The following is a 23,819-nucleotide window of genomic DNA, read 5'->3' as shown; positions in this document are numbered from 1 at the left end:
TTATATGCTAAATTATTTTAATATATTTTTTCACATGTGGTGCTTATGAATTTACAATAATGATTAATTTTACTATAATTGAATTATAATTATAATTAATTTACATATAATTAAATTAACTTTTTTTTTTTTTTTTTTGCTGAAGTTCCAAATTCAGATTATTTTTCTTTCTTTTATTTTGTTCAGTTATGATTTTAGGGTTTATCAGCCATTAAACCCTTTACACTTTATCATTACATACCAAATACCGATTGAAAAGCCACTTATAATTCTCCACCCAGGTATTATTATGTTTTTGACCTTTGTCTGAAAAAGCTCGGGCTTGGCTCTTGCTCTACAGCCTGTGCATCATCACATATGCATTTGCTCCTCCAAATGTGCCAATTTCCAATCTTCTCTGTTAGCTACAACAAACATTACATTTACATATTGATTCCACAGTTTTAGTCAATGTAAATATGCTGTCATTACAGTAAATGTGAGCCTCTGTTAACATAAGCGTGTCCAAAGCTCCTCAGATTAAGGCAGTGGTTGCATAATTAATGTGCATGCCACACATTAATTCCTGACTCTCCTCTTGCTTGCCGCTTGCGTTTGAACCATGATTAGCTGGCCACCACGTCTCTAAGATGTTGATTCATATTCATGTGCAGAAGCAGGGCGTTTGCTCCAAATACTACTTGACCTCCACTCTTTGTGATTAGACAAGCGTCCCGCTCTCCTGCCGCCTCTGTTGGAGCTTACTAGCTGTCCCTCATGAATCTATGACTCACTTTCTGGCCCTCTGGCACTTTGTGAGGTGTTTAGGCCGCTTAACTCAGATCAGTATAATGGTGCAGCACTCCAGATGGCCCTGATGATGGAGGTGTGTTGGGGCATAGCATTGCCCCTAGCTCTTTACCCCCCTGCTGAGCTGTGGCTGACGGGCAGCAGGTATCTGTGGTTGTAGTGGTGAGGTTGCAAGAGCTGCAGGGTACCTGGGGCGTGTCTGAGCACACAGGCTCTTGGGAAATGGAGGGAAGCTCTCCTCGCGGCAGGGAGAAGAAGTATGCGAGCCCTGACTCGTCCCTCTGCTTGACTCTAACTCACTTTCACTTTTTTCTCTTGTTCCCCTCTGCTGTGCAGCGTCCAGCAGGAGTCATTAAATCAAAACTACCTGCTGATCGTCAGCCACCGGGAAGCGCAGAGAGAGTACAGCCTCAATTTCCCTGGCAGCAGAACCATCCAGGAGGTGAGAGAACAACACACACCTCTGTGATCTCCACATCTCTTTCACACTGGATCTTGCTTTTGTGTGTGTGTTTATACATACATACATACATTTACACACACACACACACACAGGACCTCCATATCCACGGGGATAGGTTCCAAGCTCCCCAGCAGATGCCTGAAACGGTAAACAGTAGCAACCACTATATACTGTACATATGGTAAAGTTTAATTTATAATTTAGGCACAATAAGACATTAACAACAATAACTAATAATAAAATAGAACAATTGCAATAATAAAAGTTATGTGAATGTGGTCTCTCTCTCACTCTAAAATGTATATTGTACTGTACTCACCCTTCTTCTTCGTTCTTCTTCACTTAAAGGAAGCACTTTATGACTTCTCTTTGGCACATCCAATTTGCCAGCATCACTACTCTTACACTTTGGGACCATTATTAAGCAAAATAAAGGTTACTTGAACACTTGAAGCACTGAGATGTCGTGAGAGTTGATCTGATAACCCGAGATGGTTACTAAGTGACTAATGGGTGGGTAGAGTATACAGCGTGGATACGCTGGACAGAGGGATGATTAACGTCCCGGGTGGGACCGCATGAGATTTCATCACGTTACTCGGAACGGTGCACAATTTAAATTAAATTTTTTTTAATTACATTTTTTTCAGACCACGCTCAACCACGTTTAAGTGAAAGCGCAATAACTAAAACAACTGATATGGGGGTTTTAGTGTGTGTGTGTGTGTGTGTGTGTGTGTGTGTGTGTGTATATGTGTATATATATGTTATAAAATACGTATAAAATGTATATAAAATATGCTACTATAAAATACATACAAAATATGCATCTCTAGCTTGCTTTCAGTTCATGTGTAATATGTTTGCACACAGACAAAGTCTTAAATAAATTGTTTTTAACAATAATAACACATTTACTCCAAATTTTGAGTGGGAACTCTCCCCATTTCCCCATAAAACCCTAAAAGTCACTACATGATTCTAGTTTGGCTTGGCAGTTCTGAACAGTATGTCTGTGTGCCATGTGGATAAGACTGAGCAGATTCTCTCCTGGTCAGCTTTTTCTCTCCAGTCTGTCCACACAGCCACGGTCTGCCTAAATGGTCCAAAGCTGTTTGATCACAGGACAAATTGGCCTATAGGGGAGACATTTGGGGGGAATGTGTTTGTGGAGTACGGCTGCAAGGGAGATGCTTAATTTCTCGATGTGAAATTAAACAGTGGATTTGGAAGCAGATGAAATATTCATCAATATGTTGGAGGACTCCAGTTCTGTGTTTGCCTTTCACTCATCACTGTGGCTGCTATTGCCAGAGCTGCTACTTAGAGGAGGAGGTGGATTCGCACCATAAAACCCCCATTCCCAATGGCTAATCAACTCCCTTCCCTCTCGCATTGGACCTGTATGGACAACAGTCTTTCATAGTTTTCATTTAACAGACTGCAGTGAAGTATTTAAAGTTGGTGTGTGAGGAGCACAAAACCCGACGGCCTCCATTCCAAATACACAACCCCACCCTCGGCTCCCTCACATTCTCCCCAGCCTGCCCCAGTAACCTGCATGCCGCGCTTAGCCAGTGCCTCCATTAATTATTCACAGCAGGTAGCACGCTCTACGTCAAGTGTAACAAGCTCCCCACTGATTGACCGGCCTGCTTTAGCCCCCTCCTGTGCAGGGGGAGTCACGTTGGGCCTACACACTGCCGCCAGAAAGAAACACACATTTGTGATGTTCATTTGTTTTCTTAAACTTCATTTGAGACGAGTTTGGTGTTTGTTTTTATGTTGAATTGGAAGAAGATATTGATAATATGGTGGAAGTTTTTGGCTGCAAAGTCCAATAATGCATTTGTAGATTAAGAAATGTCAGATATACGTTTACTAATACGCACAGAATTTTGAAAGAAGTAACTGAAATTAAAAGAGATGTAGGCAGCATTGCTTAAACTCATCCAAGACGTCTTGTTTAATACTGTAATAATTTAATTCATATATTAAATGACTTTAATATTTGCATGAAGTATGAAATAATTAAGCAAGACACTACAGATGACACTGTGGGTCAATACATATTCAACATCTCTTGCCCTTACTTGCTGTGTTGTTTCGTTCCATTATAAGGTTTAAAACAAACTCTATACTCATAGCATCGCTTGCTCGCCTTGATGGTGCTGGTCACCATTACAGTAATCAGACTATTTGACAGGTTTGTAATGGTGCTAATTGAAGAGATTAAAGTGTGAGCGGCGAGCGCTCCCCTTCCCCCAGCAGATGGTTTTGATGAGCACCCACTGTGAACCTTAAGTGTTGCTGCCGAGATTACAACAACTGGGGAGGGCAGCCTGCCGCGAAAGGAGGTCCAGGCCTTGCTGGACAAAGCTGAATCAAATGGACTGCTCCAGCCTTGTGCAGTAGTCCTCAGGCTTTCCAGCTTGAAACCGCTTGAAAGAAGTATAAGGACTGGGGGGTGTTGGGGTAGGAGAGAACACATATGTACAGAACTTGCTTGTGATAGTGAAGCCTTTTGGTGTGTAACTACAATCATGAATTGTGTTCACATTATGAAAGTGTATACTGCATTGTGATAGTGGTTAGGCTTTTAGGAACATTGTTCCACTCTTGATGGTAATTAGTAAAGGGTTTGAAATTTTGTTTGTATTTTAATAAAAATAGGATAACGCAAAAAATGTGGGAAAAGAAAAAAGAAAAGCTTAGCAGGGCGTCATAATATTCCTCTTAAACATTTTGTTGATGTTAAAAAGTTACTCTTGAGAGAAGGATTTTTTTATAGTCACTGTCCATAAAGACCTGTGTGAAAAAGCAACAAAACAGCAACACAGAGCTCTCTGAATCCTAGCTTTGCCCTCATGCCTATTCACCACCACGCAGCTACATATGGAGGCTACCATGAGACATCTTTTCTCTCTCTGTTGGTCTTTTGTTTTTTTGCTGAAGACCAGCCGATGCTTTTCTATTTGTGCATATCAATAGCAGGAGAGAGAGTCTCAGAGTGTCCTCTTGTTTGTCTTTGCCAAAGGCTCTTGCTTTGCCTTGTGGCTCCCAGGGAACGCATCCTTTCCCTGCCTCCATTCGTCCCCGGGCCCCTCTCTCTCTCCCTCTGATTGGCATTCCCAAACCCTAAGTGCCGGCCCGAGCTAAGCCTCAGAGCAAATGTTTGCCAGAAAAGTGGTGGCGAGAATAGGGCCGGCCGATCGGGCTTCACAGTCCGTGACCAGACGAGCTGTCCCAGGGATTTCTCCGTCACTGCTGTTTTTTTTTCCTCCCGCAGCTGGAGAGACAAGCTGAGAGGAAGAAAAGAAAGATGGAGAGTAAAAGAGTGTGAATAAAAGGCATCTGGTGGTGAAGAGCTTGTGACTGTTTAACGGCAACCTTTTCTTCTCTTTGATTCCTCTCCAGCCAGGGATTACCAGTACTTGGCATTTAGAGAGATTGGATCATTAATGTGTGTGTGTGTGTGTGTGTGTGTGTGTGTGTGTGTGTGTGTGTGTGTGTGCTTGGATGCACTTATTTGCCAGTGAGTGGAAAATGTACACTAGTTTAGATATTTATAAAAATTTTTTTTTTAAGATTTCCAATTTGTATTATTAGACTTCCAATAATGCAATATGGTCCTAGTAGAAGACAATCATAACATGCTTTATCGCCTCAGGTTCTGTATTCTTCTATATGGATATATGGATGTGCAATAGGACATTGAGTATGCATGTTTAATTTTTATGCCACACACACTTGCTGCACCACTGAAATAAAGAAAAGCGAAGAAACCAGTAATGTCCAATAAGATATATGAAATAGTGTAGTTTTGGTTCCGTCAGTTAGGGGGCAGTAAAAGACAAGAGGCTATGGCATTTAAATGTGTTTATTTTCATACACAGCATTATTATCGAACATTTATACACATCTGAAAGATAGTTTCAAAATTTCTTGATTGAATACACAGTGTATATTGGTTAATTATCTGCTATGGTGCAGAATTTTTTTCTGGATTTTTAAAAATGGTACTATATAAATGTGAATATGTACAATACAAATCCCTGGTGTTGCGTACAGTGTGAAGAGGGAATTACTTGATGGCAGCTGAAATGTCTTTATCTAGGAGATCACACAGTATTTATGAGATAATGTCAGCCTTTTTCATTTTTTTTTTTTACCCATTTCTCCCTCCCAATGCATGGCAGTTTTTCCCCCATTGCTGAAGAGTGTATTTTGACATTTAAAATGAAATGTCACTGCAACTAGAATTTAATAGGTCTGGCTCTTCTCTGCTATGCTTTAATCAAACCTCATTGTGGCCTGCAGAAAAATGCTTTAGGACATGATACAAATGTCAGCTGCTCAGAATATCTCATTCAGATATCTCTTTAATTTAAGAATCAGTGGTAAATAAATATCGTAGATTTGCTTGTTTATCTTTCCTTGTATATATAGAGAAGAGAGAGTGGAAAGAGATTTTCCCATTTAGTTTTGTAATGTGTGTTTTTATATCAAAAGCTCCTGTCTAGTAAAAGAGGTGAAATTCCTTGCTCATGAATAGCTAATGACTGCTGTTTGTGAATATACCAGCAGCAATGGGCAAATGGCTTTCACTTTCAATTTAATTCACACAGCCCTTGAAAAATTCCTCTCAGTCGGCCAATATGCCATCAAATCTCTTCCACACATGAAAGTATTTTGATTTAGCTTTTTCAGTATGTTTCTGCAATCTGATACACCTGCATCCATGTTAAAACCCTAAATCAAACACTAATAAACAGCTTTTATTTGGATCTTTATCGTGATAGGACAGCCTGTGCTAGAGGAAGTAGAGGCAATATTGACAGTGGGTAGTGCTCATAAAGAGAGGTCTAGGGAAGTGAGCACTGAAATGGCAGAGCCCCATAGAGGATTCGTGTTCTTGAACAGCTAAATTCCTCTCAGCCAGGACCTCTGCTTTGGCATTAGTTTCTTCTTTCTCCTGGGCTGAGATGCCCTCTAACCCCAAACGCTTCATTACAGCCGAGCGCGGGTGTTCACTGCTGCCTGCCGGTCAGGCCTGGGCAGCCAAATCCCTGTAGCCCTCTGGTCAAACACAGATATTACACTCTGTAATAACACTGGCCAACCTGGCTGACCTCTGCTCACTTCATAAAGCATTGCTCACAGCCCAGTGTGTGGGCTGCTGGTTGTTTAAGTGTCTGTAGTGGGCCAGGCATTAACTTGAGATGCTGCACTCAATTTTAGAACTTCTTGTGTATGTAAATGACCAAAGCTCTCATGACTCGTGCCTTTGGGCGTACACACTATACATTCTGAATTAGCATAAAAGGCAGTCTACCTTCTCTTTGCTATGGTGAAACCTATATTTTTATCTCTTTTAGCAAAGAGATATTGCTTTAATGCACTACTAAAACATTTTCCACGCAGTCTCACCCCAGATTCCAGTTCATATACATTGTTTTTCCAGCCATGATATGACGATCATAGTTTTCTGCCTCCATTGACACAAGTATGTGTCCTGGCTGAGGTTCCATGTCCACTCTGTGTGCCTGCATTGGGATTTGGTCATGTGCAACATGGGATTTTCAGCACAATGGCCAGTTTGCTCTGCTTCTACAGTGGGTTCTCTGGGGGAATGCAGTCAAATCTGCACTAGTCCAGATCCAAGCGACACACGCTTTGATCACCTTTGCCCGCTGCTCATCAGACTGGCATTGGGTTTTAAACCAACAGTGGCATTTGGGGCGAGAGCAGATGCGAACTGTTTAAAAGCACGCAATGTTATTAAGTGCAGATACACTCCAAAGAGCAATACTGTCCATTTTAGATTGGGTTTTGGGCATCAGATATTTAGCAAGGTATCCACGGAATGCTGGTCTCCCATTTCATCCCTCACTTTTCAAACCGTGCCTCCCTGTGAGATGCGACCTACTTTTTGCTGCTTATGCAGTTCTTTGCCTAGAAACGTGGGCAATCCATGCAAAATATGTTGGTTAACCATTTTTCACATGATGTGGTTGTGCTTACTGTTCTCAGGTTAAGAGGAACATCTCTGATTTGACAAACATCCCAGTACGACATCAGCAGTGGGATGGCTGGCCTGCTTCAGCCTTAGATGACTCGGTAAGACTTTTTTTCTTCTAATCCTGTGATTAGTCCATGTCAACTTTGTGAGCATAACTACCATCAAAACACATTGTTTGAATTTATTTTATTTGCATACTAATAAAAAAATGTCTAAAATAAAAAGAAATTTACTTTGTCTTTTTAACTATCTGTTTTGCTTTGGGCATCTTCCGATAGGAGACTAATTAAGATGTCACAGATCTTCTTCCCTCTTGTCCTCTGCTTGTGGACTTTTAAGCTCATGTAGTAGAGTGTCACTGACCTTTCCCACCCCGGGCATTGCTCCTTGCCTTTCAATTTCACACAATCCCACTGATCAGAAGATGCCTTAACACTAAATTCAGAGAAACCAGGACAATCAGCCATATAACACCATGGGAACATTTTTCTCATTAATTGTGCCAATTGGCATTATGCACTTTACCAGTTACGTTTAGAGAACACCCTTAATATGTAACAGTAAAATAAACTGTAAAAAATAAATAAATAGTTTTTAACCATATAGCAAAACTTATTTCATTAACTTTTTAGTTTTTAGTTTCAAAGGAAATGCACAGAGTTTTTTCCTGAATAGTTTGTTTGAGGTCCGCTTCTTCCAACCACCCTAAATTTGACATCTATGTATCTGTGTGAGCTTTCTGAAAACAGTGTAGCTAAACAGAACGCACCCTTCTATGTGAAGCTGTTGAGGTTTCATTCTGAATTTTGCTTTGTTTGCATTCAAATAATGATAATGAATGAATGTTTTTTTTTTTTTTTTCTTTTCTTTTTTTTTTTTTTTTTTTTTTAACATGTCCTTTCTTTTGGCTAATATACATTACTTGTTTAATTTTTTTTGTGTGTATTGAGTATTAAGTGTGTGTGAAGTGGTCATCTAGTAGCAAAAAGCACAGCAGAAATGAGGTCATTTAGTATACACCCTCTTACCACAGAAGCTGCCCACTTCAACCTGGCCACTTCAGGGGCTGAAGTGTGCTCAGTCAAGGCCTGAAGCCACAAGCTTGGCTTGAGTGAAGAGGCCTGCCACTCATGAATACTCTTTAGGCCACATTAAACCGTTAATGCCGGCTCTGTTTGGTAAAAGGTTATGTGAGGCAGGCTCATGCTTGGCCACATCTCTGGTTCACCTTGCACCACGGTGACTAGGAGAAGATATTAAAAACATTGGCCCTTAATAATGGCCAAGGCTCATATTGAAATAACCGGACATGTATTAAAGCGAAAAGCTCCTCTGTGGCAGACAGGCTGTTTCTGTGCATATCTCATTAACCCAGTCTCATCTCCCAGGATTTGTACCAATACACAGCACAGCCACGGCTTAGAATTACATTTACTAGAAGCCTGAATCAATGGCTGCTTGCTTGCATTGTTTTCTAGCTTTCTTTATTCTCACTGATAGATAAATTGGAGGAAAAAATTGTATTGATAGTCAGTTTATTAGTCAGAGATTTCCCTCCTCAAATTTATTCATCAAATGATTTCTTTATGATTATATCTAGTTAAACCTAGTTATTTTCTAGTTGTTTTATTATGACTTTGTATCTAGATAAACATAGTTAAAATTAAATATTTTTCTTAAATAAGTTTTGCTGGGAGTATGAGAACTCTGCACTCACATCATTTAGTATCTGTTTATCTTCTCAACAAATATTTACTTGCTAGAAGAAGGCTTGATTGAACTCATTTGGTCTGTTTATTCAATTACATTATTAATTTTGAGCTGCAGTTGATACTTAGAAAAATAGAATAGAATGAAAAGATAGATTAGAAGAACATATTTTAAAGATGACAAAAAAAAAAAAAATCCATTTCACATGGTAATATATGATATGGGCCATTTCTTCCTCTAGGAATCCAGTCCATTAGCTTATTGGCATTAAACATTAATTCTTGAATTGTTTGAAATGTATCAGCAGATGCTTATTTTAACATATGTAGTAGGAGAATGATATTACAAACATTTTTGTTGGCAGTGCCCTGTTACCTGTGGCGTTGATTCAACTGTCCAGTATGTTCATGCAGAAAGATAACTTGTTACTGCCGCTCTGTTTGAGCTGAGAAAAACATAGTATATCATGTGTTTACTTTCGATCCAGCATTATTGAACATTGAGTCATATTGATTATTGCTCTTCTTAAGATAAAATATTCCCAAACAAGAAGTGATTTTGAAGTAACAAAAGAAAAGGTTTGTGGGTTAAGCTGTTGTTTTTACTTTTAACCTTTTCCAGAGGACTACCAATGAGGAACACTTTTTAACAGACTGCTAGCTTTCATTTTCAAGTCAAAGTGTAACGTGATCCAGGGTTATGTCTCTGTCTGAGCTCACACCGCAGCTCACTTCTGTCTTCCCTGCTGCTCACTTCTGACCGACAGCCTTATGAAACACCTGAGGGAATGATTGACAGCCTCTGGTACATCCTTATTAGAGTACTTTCCACCATAATTGCTGACATTTATCCAGTGTTTCATGGTGTTTGCTAATGTATTACTGCGGCTGCTCTCCGAGGGGTTATATGCCTCTCTCCTTTTATGGGATCTTCACCTTGTGGACTCGAGTAGGAGGCTTATTGGGCCTGTTGGTTGCCTTAGCGACAGGGCTCAGCGCTAAGCTGCCCAGAGCCCTGAGTTGAGATTGCTGTCTGCAGGGTGATAGACACTTCCTCATACACGTTCTCGCCACTATACCCACCGCTTCTGACTTTTTTGCCTGTGCCATGTGACTTTGAACAGGCTATACATGTCCTTTTGCATGTTGTGGTGGTGTTTGAGGCCAAGCTTCAAGCTGGAGTTTTCTGATCTCCCCCAGCTGCTTTGCCTTTCAGCCCATATTACAGTTCTTGTTGCCTAATAGGCAATGATTATTGGCTTCTGTTGAGCTGACTGAAAGCTCCCAGTCGTGATGCAGGGCTTAATGTAGTTTGAGTAGTTTGACTTAATGTAGTTTTGACACAGCCAAATCAAAGACAGCCACTTCCACAACTGGCAACCTGCAAGGCCCCAACAGGTGTTTCGGGTGGGGTGTCACTATTCTTTCTTTTTTTCTTTCTTTCTTTCTTTCTTTTCTTCCATCTCCCTTCTCCCTCTCTCTCTTTTCGCTGTCCACAGTCTGTTGTGGCCTTCCTTTGAAAGAACACGGGTGAGGTGTTGGTGGGGCTCAAGATCAGACAAGTGCAGCTGTCCACAGCAATTATCTCATCCTTACTGCCAGATAGAGAGACTCAAAGAGAAGAATGGAAAAGTAAAAAAAAGTAAAAGAATTAGGTAGTTTGCAAGGTTTGTTTGGAGAGAGGGAGAGAAATCTTCTTCTGCATGCACCCCAGTGCATGAGCTTTTGATGCAAGTGGTAATTAAGAGAATCCAAAGGGAGGAGAGTTCATTGTGTGCTGCTGGAGCGGGGGTTCAGGAAAAGAGGTGGGAGGGTGACCTCTCTCTGTAGCCTGCGGCTCCTGAGCACACAACAAGCCAGCAGTGCTTGTCTCACAGCATCTCAAGAGGAAGAATGGACCACTAAGTATGGAACAGGGTGCTACTTCATATGTTCTGTCTCCAATATACTCGGCTCCTTTTGCCCTTTCTTTCAATCCCTATTGTGTGGTGAAGTGATGAAACTTGATTTAAACTCTTATGAAGGTAGGAGGGGAAGCCTGCTTTTGAGAAGCCAGAGCCAGTGTTCTTGTGTTTTTGATTACTTAGGGAGGAGAGTAATTATCGAGCAGTCATCCATTTGAAGCAGAACTGCAAAGTCCTGTTCAATTTAATATGGCCACAGCAACACGCCCCTGTAACTGTTTTACTCAAGTGTAATCACTTCTTAGTGCATCTTCCAGTTATACACTGAGTTATTCACAATGACAATCCTGAAAAAAAGACAGAGCATTTGTTAGGATGTTGGATACCTTTTGCTCAAAACAGAAGTAAATCACAATGTAGGTTTCATATATTTCCAGTTCAAACCGAGCAATTAATTTGCTGTTGCTGTAATTATCTTACGATTCTGCAGCACCCAGCTGGCCCATGTTAGCTGAAGCACTTTACAAAAGGACTGATTACAACCCCATGCTGTCTGCTGTCCATCCCTTCTTTTCTCATTTGCACCATTGGATCTGACCTCTCCCTGTGGGAATCAGTCAGCCTATCAGCTAGCTTTTGACTAGTTAAACCCATAAGCATGAATTGGGGAGAGTTTTTTCTCTTTTATGTAGGTTGATGGACGTTTTCTGTACAGGTAGATCATTAGTTGACAGCCCGATGGCAGAGCTGATTTCAGAATCAATATAATTAATTAGGCTTGCTCTGTAGTTATGATACACAGACACATAAGTGTTGAGAAAGCTGACGCGAGTCCCGAAAACGAGCAGGTGAGTGTCGCTAAAGCCGATAAACCATAATGGCAGGTAAGTGTTGATAAAGCTGATGTGAGCCGAGAGAATGAAGCGTTCTGTTTCGCAGTGTTGGGGAGGTGTGAGGGGCAGACAGGTCTTAATGAGTCCCTGTAGTGCGCAGGCCTGCTGACATTTCCACTGCAGATGGGGAGTTAATGAGACAACCAGACTTCCACCCCACCCCTCCATCTTCTAACTGCAGGCAGATCAGCTGATAGAAATATTGCTCTTTAAATCATCAGAGATATAACTCCTGTTCACCTCCATGGAGAACAATGATAAAGTGAAAGTTTCTATTTCAAGCAATTCAATCAAAACCAAGCCTGTGAACAAATACTTAAGTAACATTCACTTAAAGGGTATGGTTTTGGTTACATGACCCTGGACACCTGTTGTCAGCGCCTTGTCATCTAACATATTGATTGGTTACCCCCAGTGTTTCCAGTCTCTAAGCCCAAGGCTTGTGCTTGGGCTTTGATTGCTTATGCATGCGTCTTGGTGTTGCTGTGTAGCTAATGACTATGATGTTGTTTTTGTGTGTAGATGACGTTGGCCTCCTCTGGGATCAGCTACCCGTGTCATCGGCTGAGTGTGTGCAGGAGATCATCTCCAGCCACTACTCTGGAACCAACTGAGGAGGTGTGATGCAAAAACACTCACTCAGCGACACCTTTGATTTAATTTTGGTTTTACTTTTATTTTTTTATCAATTTCTGGTCAAATTTTATCAATCTCTTTACACCTTCGGTTTTTGGTAGTCCTAGTTTATATCTGGCCATTTGATCAGGTGCACAATATACTATATAATTAGTTCCAGAATTAATGGTACTCTTGGTAAATTTTTTTAAAAGCAAAACCATGTGTCCCAATTAATGCTTTTACATTTATGGCATTTGGCAGACGCTCTTATCCAGAGCGACTTAGAGAAGTGCTTTGAAGTCTCTATCAATAAACACCTCCTGATACTGGTTCACTAGGTCACAGACTAAGAAAACCATCAGCCTAAAAACTTACGTCAGGAGACTGGGATGGCCATGTCAAATTCTAGATTCTGTGGGCATGGAACCATTTTTGTGTGGACATATGTTTTGGATCATTATCCTTCTGGGAATCCAATCATGACAAATTGGTACTTATAATCGTCTGCTTCTCAGGGTAGTTCACTTTTCTAGGTTTACAATTACAGACTGTAGTCCATCTGTTGCTATTGGCCTTCCTCTACCCTCCTCCTTCACTGCTGGCCAGGTGGTGGACCATTCTCAGCACAGCAATAACTCCAACATGGTAGTGGCATGATAATGTGTGTGGTGCTGGTACGAATGTGTTAAGTACAGCATCATTTTTGGCATTTTCCAACACTTCTTGTGGTGCATTTATTTTGATTGTGCTTTAGCCCTTCATCATTGGTCAGTTTCTGACCACAGAACTGCCTGACTAGATATTTTTAGTCAGTGGACTGGCAACCCAGCAGTGATGATGAGGTGTTTATACTGTTGCACCTGATACAGTCCTACCATTGCAATACCCAATACCATGTCAGTGTCACTGCTGTGCTGACAATTGACCACCAAATAATATCTATTTAGCTGTGGTCCAATTGTGGTCTCTTTCCACTAATGGACAGGGTAGAGCAGAGCTTCCAAATATACCTATGTGATATATGTATCTGATAAAAGAGACAAAAATGTAGGTATGCCAACTGCCAACCGAATGTATGTTTTGTACTACAATACAGTAGCCATTACAGAATCAGCTCATAGCATAACAGTTTATTATATCTTTTCTTATCTTTACTCCAGCACTACTTAAGCATCCTAACTGGTCAAAATCTTTTAGAAAGTGTTCTTTAGAACAATGCTAATAGTGGTTGAGATTTTCCTTTATACTGTTAGCAGAAGACAACATTGGCTTGCATAGTAGCAACATCTAACACCATGGCTTTACATTTATTTATATGGCAAGACAATAGCCACTTAATACTTGAGGTGCTTGTAACATCTGACTGCATTTGTGTTTTGATGACAACATGCTAATTAGCAGCTTTGTTTTCTATGAGTTTTACATTCTTTGTATTATATTTTATATTAAGTGGGGATAAGTTTCACATTAACATTGACTTAAACTTATGGTGTTTGGGTCTCTGGTTGCTAAGTAACAGACATGACGATTGGTCTACTAATTAACTTGAGATAATATACAGTACTGTGCAAAAGTCTTAAGCACTCTATTTTTTTTTTAGTACAAACTTTGTTATAGATCTTTATTTTATGACTTCTACATTATAGAGTCAGTACAAAAAACATTTTAGAATTCCAAACATTAGTTTTCCAGCACAAAATTAAATGTTACAGAAAAATATTTGTATGTCAGTAAAGAAAGCAGCATATTACAGAAGAGACACTTTTCAGACAAAAAAAAACAAAACGATGAAGGTGGCTGGGTTTTGCATGTAAAAGAACTGTGGCTGGTTCTGCAAGATGCTCAGTAAAACTTACCAGCTAATTTCCTTATAAAACTGCACAAATTGTACCTGAGACTACAATTTTTGTAAAGCAAAGTGCTGTCACACCAAATATTCACTTTGTTTCATTTACTGCTCTTTATAGTATTTTTTTAATGTAGAAACATTTAATTTCCTTATTTCTGAAGGCATCTTTGCTCTACAGCATTTCTATCCATTGGCCTAAGACTTTTGCACAGTACTGTAGTTTAAAATAAGATATTATTTCTAAATTAACTTCTGTGAAAAGTCGCTTAACAGGTTGTAACTTATGACTACAGATGTCCATGTGTGGTAAAATACACCATTCCTGTGAGTTAAAAAATTCCTTCTTGTCTCACATAACAGTTTATAACATAATATTTAGTTTTTTTACTCTTATATTTAATAGTATGCTGGAGTAAAAATACTCACAGACTTTTGGAAAATGGAAAATTGTGAGAAAAGCCCCATTAGCTTTCATCATGAATCCAGCTGAATTAATTACTTTGTAGCTGTAATGTCTGACACTGGTATTGGAAGGTACCTGATACATAAAGTTTGAAATTAGTATAAAGGGAAAGACTACCAGCAGATACTGTGACTGCAGTCAGTCCACTCTAAAGTAAGTACCTATTCTCCATCTAGTTTTATTTTTAGAATTATTCACTTGTTCCAAAATATTCCTTCAGGAAAACACAGGTATTGCCCCTACCAGCTGTGTATTGTTTTTTTGCACATTTACCACACTGCGTTCATTACCAGATGTGCGCCTTGGTAAGAAAACGGATATTAGAACGTCTAAATTAATCTGTGGCAAGGGGCCTCCCACAATTATTTAGGCCTGTACACAACTTGTCCTGATTTAGTAAAGGGTGGACCAAGACTGCCTCACAATGCTGATCGTGGGAACACAAGTGTGTTTACTGCGTGTATGGGCGGCATAACATACATGATGTAGTCACAGTTGAGTTGCTCTGTGTTCACACTACAATCCCCAAGAGTTTCTAAAGCTTGTGGCTTTTTTTTTTCCACTGTGGGCATTGGATGTCAATGGAATACAAGTATAGCTTGTTTTTTTTTTAATCCAGTGTTTTAAAAATAGATTAGAGCATACATGATACAACAGCAAAAATTAGTCTTAGGAATGCAAATAGAAACCGATTTAATGCTGTCAATGAACAGATGACTGTTTACGTTACAGTGCACAGATGTTCACATGGTCAGCGACAGTGAAGGAGACGACTTTGAGGACGCTCCTGAATTTGGAGTAGACGAGTCTGAAATCTTTGGCATGGGAAGCTCGAGTTGTCGAAAGTCACCAATGAGTAAATTATAATTCCCAGTTCCTCTCTTTGATTGACATCAGTGCTGATGGCTTAATGTATCTCAGGATAAGATGAATTGTCCTTTTTTCTGTTTTCTCAGTGCCAGAGAACAGTGAAAATGAGGGTGATGCTTTACTGCACTTTACCTCCGAGTTCTCATCAAGGTGAGTCTGCAGAACAAGTCAGCATTCAACACTTTTACTGTAGGTTGTTTGGAAATTATCTTAAATACAGGACATACGCTACATTATTTAGAGGCAATTCTATTGTTAAATACTTAAATGTGAATCATTATATGTTTGATCTAGTGTGATGGCAGTATACCATTATTAGAAAATATGAGGCAGTTTAAATTTATAACGTTATGCTATACTGATGTACAGAAATGTTGGAAAATGTTTGAAAAGCCTATTACTTATTGAATAAGAAACATAACAAGCAAAAAAAGGCTATTCTTATTTTCCTAATTTTGATAATCTACTTTTTATCATCTAGATTTAGATCTTCTGATGGGTAAAATATGCCCATATATGAAATATAAAATTCTCTGTAATGCAGTCTTGTAATTGAATGTTCTATTTAAGCACGTGAAGAAAAGATGTGATGTCTAGATTAAGAATATGATATTCAGAAAATCATGATATTTGGTTGAGTTTGAATTCTGTGAATTATTCGCATTCACATTTCAACTATGTGGATGTCCAAAAACAGACACATTAGAATTAGACTGCTGGAAAAAATGAAAACAAATATTTTTTAATGTTTTAATATTTGTAGAAACATGCAGTTAATTATATTTGATGTACTCTTGTACAAATTATAATAAAATGACTATGAATTTGGAGATATTATATGAAGCTATATATTCAAATTTAGGAATGTAGTCTGTAGTTTTAGATTAGATCTACCTTTGTATTATTATTATTATTATTATTATTATTATTTATTAAATGTACTGTTTTTTATTCCACATCATTCGCTGTGCAGAAAAGCTGCCATCTTGTATAACAATTCAGTCCCTGATTGAGACTTGTGTCTTGAATAAAAATGATTAATTGGCAGCAAGTCATATTGTCTAAAGAGCAGGAACATTGGATTACTTTGTGTATTAAAATTATTATATACAAATGGCTTTTGAGAAAGATTTATCAAATTAATAAGCTCATGAATTTGACACATTTCTGTCACGAGGCAGTGTTTGTCTTGTTATTGTTGAACGTTACATTCACTAACCATTTTTAGTCTGAAAGCTCATGGGTCTCACCTGTGTGTGTCTGTGTGTGTTAGATATGGAGAATGCCATCCAGTCTTCTTCATTGGTTCCTTGGAGGCAGCATCTCAAGAGGCCTTTTACGGCAAAGCCAGAGATGTGAGTACATCATGATAGCTTCAGTATGTAGTTGAGAAATTGAGTAAGAGGTAGCATCCAGTCTGTTCAAATTGGGTTCATTTTTTTGGCAGTGAAGTGGTGTTTAACTTAAATAAATGGGGATATATATACAAAAGTAATCATGGGTAACAGAGTGGTTGTGATACTGACTTGCACTTCAGCAAAAACCTTTACTTTATTTTTCTGCTGAATGACAGAAGGTTCAGTTTTCATTTCAGTACTGCAGCTCATGCTCTTCTATAACAACATTTAGCTGAAAAATAAATGCAGGTTCTAGTATTCTAGAGTTCTAGTAATGTGGCATGTAATGTAATGTGGCTCCTATCAAGCAATGGTCGGAGTTTGTTTAAAAAAAAAAAAAAAAAAAGAGACTGACTCACATGCTGTGTTTCACAAACTTTAGTGAAAAAAAATAAAATCTTTTTAAGTCCCTACACCTCACACATATGGAGTTTTCTAACCTTTCAAGGTGTATAAACATCGCTGATGGTTTGATTGACAGTGCATCCCTCTCGTTGCTGTAATTCCCCATTAAAACTTGCCTGTTTCCCTTTTGAACAGATGAAGCTTTATTTATAGCGGCTCAGTGCTGCTTCTCTGGCCGCGGTCTCAAAAGGAGGCTTGTATCAACTGACAGCTTGTGTGGATTACAGTTTTATTAGACAGGGAGGAAGCAGCAAGATGTTAGGGGGGTTTCGGAGCACAAGGGGGAGGCTAGACTGGCTCTTTGCCCGCTCCCCAGCTGAACTCCTGCAGTGCCCTCAATATGGCCGCTGCTTTCTCTGAGGAAACTGTACACAGTGTCAGTGAAAATAAACCCGACATGAAAAAATAGTGTTCTGACCCTTTATATCATTTTCCATTTCACATCTATCTCTTTTCGTCTGTTCTTTTTTTTTTTGCCTTTTTTTGCCTGTCAGTCTTCCGTCCTTATATTTCTTCTCTCTCATTCCTCTCTAGTCTTTTGCTTTCCCTCGACAACTAGTAATAACTTTCACCCCAGTCCCCCGATAAAAGACCATGTCCTCCTCCGATTGCTCATTAAACGGATATATTGTGCGTGTGGGTGTCCTTGTCATGATCTCAAAGGCTGGCGAAGATAATCACTAAGTAAAACACTACATTTGATGAAGTGTTTCTGAAGAGGCAGAGATGCTCCCAATCCGACCTTAATGAAAATGCTGAGGGCCCTTGAGTTCAGCCCTGGGGATCAGCAGTAAGACTCCCCTATCAGGCCACCCATCAGCAAGCAGGCTTCTTCCCAAATCCCCTTAACGTCCAGCTAATCACAGTAACCCCACTCTCGCTTACACAAAGACGCGCATCAAAATTCATTGCTCCTCCAGCGCCTCAGTTATACATGAGACACGATTTTGCATTCACAGAGCTATAAGGGCAGATGAAAGAAAAAGAAATTCCTCTGGATGGGTTTTCAATCTTGTTTGACGGCTGTGTTAATAACAGTGGAACTTATTATCAGCGTCTTTGCCCTTTTTTTATATGCTTGAGGTGTATATCTGCATCTATAGTGACCAAACCTCCATGCTTAGATAATAGCTGATCACTGTTATTTTCCTGCACTGCTCCAAGTGGCATCTGTTAAAGTGATCGATCAGGACGTGTGTATTTGCTGGGCTGAGGTTATGTGATGGCAGTAATACGAAATCCTCGATTTCCACTGTTTGCTTTTCTGCAGGCTGCAGGGGCCGATCATTTTCCCCCAGTGTCTTTCTCCCTCTGCACTGTGCTGACTAATTAAAAATGTCGTCAACTCAACTCTGTGTGCAGTGCATTAAAATAGATATCTGTCAAAGGAAACAGATTTGTGTATGAGTAGATGTGCAGGTGTCTGAAAATGAGTCTTTAGTGTCAATTTTCCCTTTATTAATTCTAGTGCTAAATTTATACTCTGCCTTTGGGTGTTATTCCAACACTGACACTAAAGCCTTGTGCTAAAATGACAATAAAACAGGTTTTAAAGGATTGTCTATGCTATTTAGTGTACATTTGAATGCAGAATGCCTTTGCATGTAAACACTTACTTTTTTTTTTTTTTGCTGTAAATTAGCTGGCTCAGTTGGTGTGTCTGGCCTGAGTGCCGTTACGGGAGAATTCACTCTCATGTTGCAGATAATAATAAGCTGTGTTCGAGGTGCAGAGTCTCCTGGCAGTGAGTTTTTGTTTTAGGTTTAATCCTTGGAGCAGCCTAACTGCCGCTGGCAGTTTTAGAGTGCCCGCCATTAAGGAGCCTTGGGAAGTGAACACTATCGGACGGCAGCTGTGTGTGAAAATGAGTGCTCGTCCGCTCACAAGGCAGATCGGTTTACTTCCTCTTTTCCTCTCCTCCCTTTTTCCTTCCCTCTTCCCTCCTTTATCTCATTCGTCCCCTCTACCTGCGCCATCATGAGCAGGTGCGGGGAAGTCAGGATTTGGACGAGAGCTTTTGGGTCAGTTTCTAGCCTTGCACAGACCTAGTAATTTTCACAGAGCCCTGATTTCTGCAGGTTAAGAAAAGCCCCACAAAAGATGAGCTTGGAGAGTGCGGCACAACAATGTGATGAAAGTGGTGAGGAGGAGCCGGTCCTAATAGAGGGGTGTGAAATGTAGGGAGCTAGCTAAAGACTGTTATTAGAGAGAATACCTTTTCTCACTCCTCTCAGGAAATCTTAGAAGCCTCAATAGGTCAAAACGTCTTCACAGCTCGAGGCAAGCACATTCTCTCACACTCTGTACGTACTTCTTTTTGGTTTGGAAGAAAACGTTGGAGGCAACAAGTGTGAGAGAAGAGGCTCTGTGTATGTGTGTGTGTGTGTGTGTGTACATATATATATATATATATATATATATATATATATGTGTGTGTGTATGTGCATACATGTAATATATATATATATATATATATATTGTGTGTGTGTAAAACTTTGTCTGTCCAGACTGCTTTTGCTTGTCTGCCCAGCATGAGTGTTTAATCTTTTCAGGGTGATGAATTGAAGAAGTGAAAGAGGCCCGAGTTCTCTCCCACTAGGAGCCATGCTGCTTATTCTAAAGCACTAATCGCTGTGCAAACACAGCAGCACTCTCTAGCCCTCACTCCATACACACCACTGTATACCCCAACTTTCTCTTCTCCTTTCACTCTCCCTCATGTCTCGGCTAGACCTGCTTTCCACACCGCGCTGCTCGGAAATCCCTCAGCGGTGACTGAGAGAAAACGTCAGGGGGTCAGTGAGAGAAAACCGTCCAATGTTTTGTAATTTGGCGGTTTTTATTCCCCTGCATCGTCCTGGGAAACCTTTCATGTTTGAGACGGTGTTTGTTTTTTAATTAGTTGCTCAGTCTGTCGCATGATGGTGTAAACATGTGCGGATTCCAGTGTCCGTCAATATTGTGTGCAGCACTCTCCGCTAACCTGCGCCGCAGAGGAAGGGCATTGGCATTTGATGCAAAACAAATAAAGTGATTTGTTCGCTTTTTGTTTTGTCGCCGGCACCTTTGAAGAAAGTTTTATTTACCTCGTGTTGATTTGATTTGGTTTGGGTATTAGCTTGACTCTTGATTTGGCCTCCGTGGGTGCTGGGGGTTATGTGTCTGCATATGGATGCTAGTGCGACGTGTTCAGAGCAATGCTGTTTAAAACCTTCCTACAATAAGCGGAACGCTGAGCTGGGCTTAGAGAAAGCAATGTCTTCATAGGCCCATTGAGACTTTGGCTTTCATTGGTTGGCACTCTCTGTAGGGGCTATAGTGAAATGAAAGTCCTTCACCTTGACTGTTATAAATGAGAAATATTTATTGTTCTGTTTTTCTGTTCCTCAGAGAAAGCTGCTGGCCATCTACCTCCACAACGATGACAGTGTTCTCAGCAATGTCTTCTGCTCCCAAATGATGTGTGCAGAGTCCATAGTGTCATATCTGAGCCAGAATTTCATCACATGGGCCTGGGACGTGACTAAAGAAGCTAACAAAGCCAGGTAACACATGCACTGACACTCTCATTCTTCCTCAGGGGCGATGACCCATTCAAAAATTGAGATCGGAAGCATTTTCACACCTAAAATGGATGATCTCTTAATGAGAGATGTTACCCTTCCCCCATCCTCTCGCCTCTCTCCCTTCTTATTCGGTTCTTTGACAAAAGCAGTTGTGTTTACTCTCTGAGGCCCCAACAGGGCAATCTGCACTAATCTGCCCCGGTAAAGGGTCAGTTATACTCCTGGGTCTCATTCAGTGCACTGCTGTGAATCTCCTCATTGTGGCAAAGGTGGAGGAGGGTGACATGGTTTGGTATCTTGAATGATTGGATTTTTTTTTTGTTCTTTTTTTGGCGCACATTTGAAATTGTAACTGGAATTGTAGTGTGGCTCATTATTTTAGCAGAATAAATCCATTTTGTAATTGTGACTGTGTTTACAGTGTACAGTCAGTACCCAGGTTGCATTATGCAACTGTATCATTAAATTTTTGGAAATCATCACCATGATCAACCAGTCATTAGCACTACAGAGCTTGTTTGGGAGAAGTGGCTGGATCTGATAGGTTACAATAAAAAAACCTGACAGGCCTCTTATTATCTTTCTCAAAAATATTCAGATGGAGAGTGTGTATGTGGTAAATACGAACGGCAAAAAAATAAACAAAGAGCTTTGCAAATAATGGTTTGCGGCTATGGGAAGGGAATGTTAACACAGAAGAAAAATGATCTATATTCATTAGTGTGCAGCATGCATTTCAGACCAGTGGACTGTAAGAGAGATCTGAAAGAATTAATCCAAAAAAAAAACAAATGCACCAGCACTTTCTTCTAGCTTGTCACCCATGGAAATAGTTCTGTAGATGAAGCGTTTTATTTTTAAATATATCTTGCTACAAATAGCTTCAATTAATTTCAGGTAATTGGATCAGCAGAGAAGACCTGTTTATTACTATGTGGCTGAGTCTAATGAGTTGGCACCTAACTACTTAAAAAAAAAAAAAAAAAAAAACATTTGTCTTTACGGTGTGTCTTTAAATTGTAGATTAAATGTCTAACAGCTAGCTACTGGCAGTACTACCTTTTAGTAGGATTTGCATTTTAATTTTGGAATTTTTCTCTCCTGTGACGAAGGAGAAGGAAGGTGATAGAGGTAAAGGGAGGGAGGGCCTGGTCAGGCAGCAGATGGAGTCTTGATTGGCCCCAGCAGGCTTTGCTGCGGGGCAGGCCCAAGCTTTTCCTTCCACTAGGCTTCACCCCAAAGGCCTCCTCCCGGAGCGGGTTGTCTCCAAAAGGCAGCAAGTGACCCTTCTCCTGCAGGAGCTCCTTCAACGGGGCCCCTACCTTCATTCCTCCCGCTCTCCCCTAGTGCTTTTTGCCCCAGCTGAGCCTTTCTACCGCAGATTAAAGGCGGACAACATCTGGGCCTATTCATGAAGGGAACGGTGACACACACTCACACACGACTGTGTGTTTTTGTGTGCACACACAAAGTCATGTCTTGAGACACACACTTGCACATTCTCACGCTCCTGAGTTGAGTCTAACTGAGTGATGATTGGCAGTGTTCTCAGTTGCTGGCGATTTGGTGATTTGTGTGTGTGTGTGTGTGTGTGTGTGTGTGTGTGTGTGTGTGTGTGTGTGTGTCTGTACACAAGAAGTAGTCTGAGGCTCAGTGTTTCATCTTTGTAAGAGTGGCTGCTGTGCTTCTCTACCTGCCTCTTTTAACACACAGATTAATTATGCATAAATCTGCTGAGTATATGCCTGTGTAATTAACACTCCTGAGACAGAATGCTTGTTATGATATATTAGTAAGTTGTTTTTATATTTGTATCACTTATATATTTTTGAACAGTTGATTTATTTCATTAGTAGGTTTTTCATAATGTAATTGGGCTCTCCCTGCCATGCAATAGTACAGAAAAGTGTTCGTGGCATGGTTGTCACTCAAATATGAAACTGAGAAATGAGAATATGAGAAAGAGAGCAAAGATGTCATTTCCATTAGGAAGTCATGCGTGATGAGACATTTAAAATGCCAGGTGTTGCCAGTGCTGAAAAAAAAAAAAAAAAAAGAACCACCCTGAGGAGCTATGAAAACTCTTTACGTTTTCACATATTTCTTACACTGTCATGAAAATGAAAAAGTCTGCAGTGGATGGCGTGCCAGAAAATATTGCAAGTGTATTTGTATGATGGCTTGTTTTTTTTTAGGTGTGTGAAAACAACAAATCGTACAGAGAAAAACTGTATCTAATGTATACATACCTGTTTGAGTTCCACTAGTTCACAGAAATGATACTCCACATTTCGCAAAGAAAATGGTAGATTAAATGCTTATTTATGATACTTTTTCACTATTACTGACAGACACTATCTGGCTTTTTTGCACTTTTTAATTCCCTTTCAGTGCCATGCTGAATAATTTCATCCGACTTTCTATTCATTCCCGTAATAAAGTACTCTTTGCTTGTTCTCTCACTCACTCCCCGACCCCTCGTACTTCTCTGTTCCATCAGTCTATTTTACCAGCTTGTTATTAAGGCTGCACTTATTAAAGGAAGAAGAGAGAATCTAATCTATATTTGCATTCAGTCTATAGCAATTCATTAATATTATGACATTTACTGTGAGCTCTGCGAGCCTGCACGCTACCCTTTTCCTTCAGTGAAATGTTAATTTAAAGTTCTGTCTTTGTAATGGAATAAGAAATCCTCCTTGGCCTATCAAATTCAACAAGGCAGGAGTGGAATACTAATTTGGCTCTGTGGTATATTTAGAGTGAGAGAGATGTCACTCAAGAGAAAAGCCAGAATAGTTTTATTTAATACAATGAGCCCTCTTCTTGAGAGGTGTGATTTTATGTGGTTCTATTGCTATATAGCTGCTT

At 39.9% G+C, this 23,819-nt stretch overlaps 1 protein-coding gene across 1 annotated transcript in view; it reads left to right on the top strand.

Moving 5' to 3' along the window:
• The window catches only part of faf1 (Fas (TNFRSF6) associated factor 1), a 72,910-nt gene that overhangs the window by 30,674 nt on the left and 18,417 nt on the right, over positions 1-23,819 (top strand). The window contains exons 7-13 of the mRNA XM_026914895.3: positions 1,126-1,231; positions 7,286-7,372; positions 12,303-12,398; positions 15,443-15,566; positions 15,667-15,730; positions 16,854-16,935; positions 20,773-20,927. Coding sequence (XP_026770696.1) covers positions 1,126-1,231; positions 7,286-7,372; positions 12,303-12,398; positions 15,443-15,566; positions 15,667-15,730; positions 16,854-16,935; positions 20,773-20,927 — 714 coding nt within the window. The remainder of the gene's footprint in view (positions 1-1,125; positions 1,232-7,285; positions 7,373-12,302; positions 12,399-15,442; positions 15,567-15,666; positions 15,731-16,853; positions 16,936-20,772; positions 20,928-23,819) is intronic.

This window comes from Pangasianodon hypophthalmus, chromosome 8 (genome assembly GCF_027358585.1).
Source record: "Pangasianodon hypophthalmus isolate fPanHyp1 chromosome 8, fPanHyp1.pri, whole genome shotgun sequence".
NCBI lineage: Eukaryota > Metazoa > Chordata > Actinopteri > Siluriformes > Pangasiidae > Pangasianodon > Pangasianodon hypophthalmus.
Note: the sequence above shows the minus strand (reverse complement) of the source record. Positions and strands in the feature narration are given on the sequence as shown.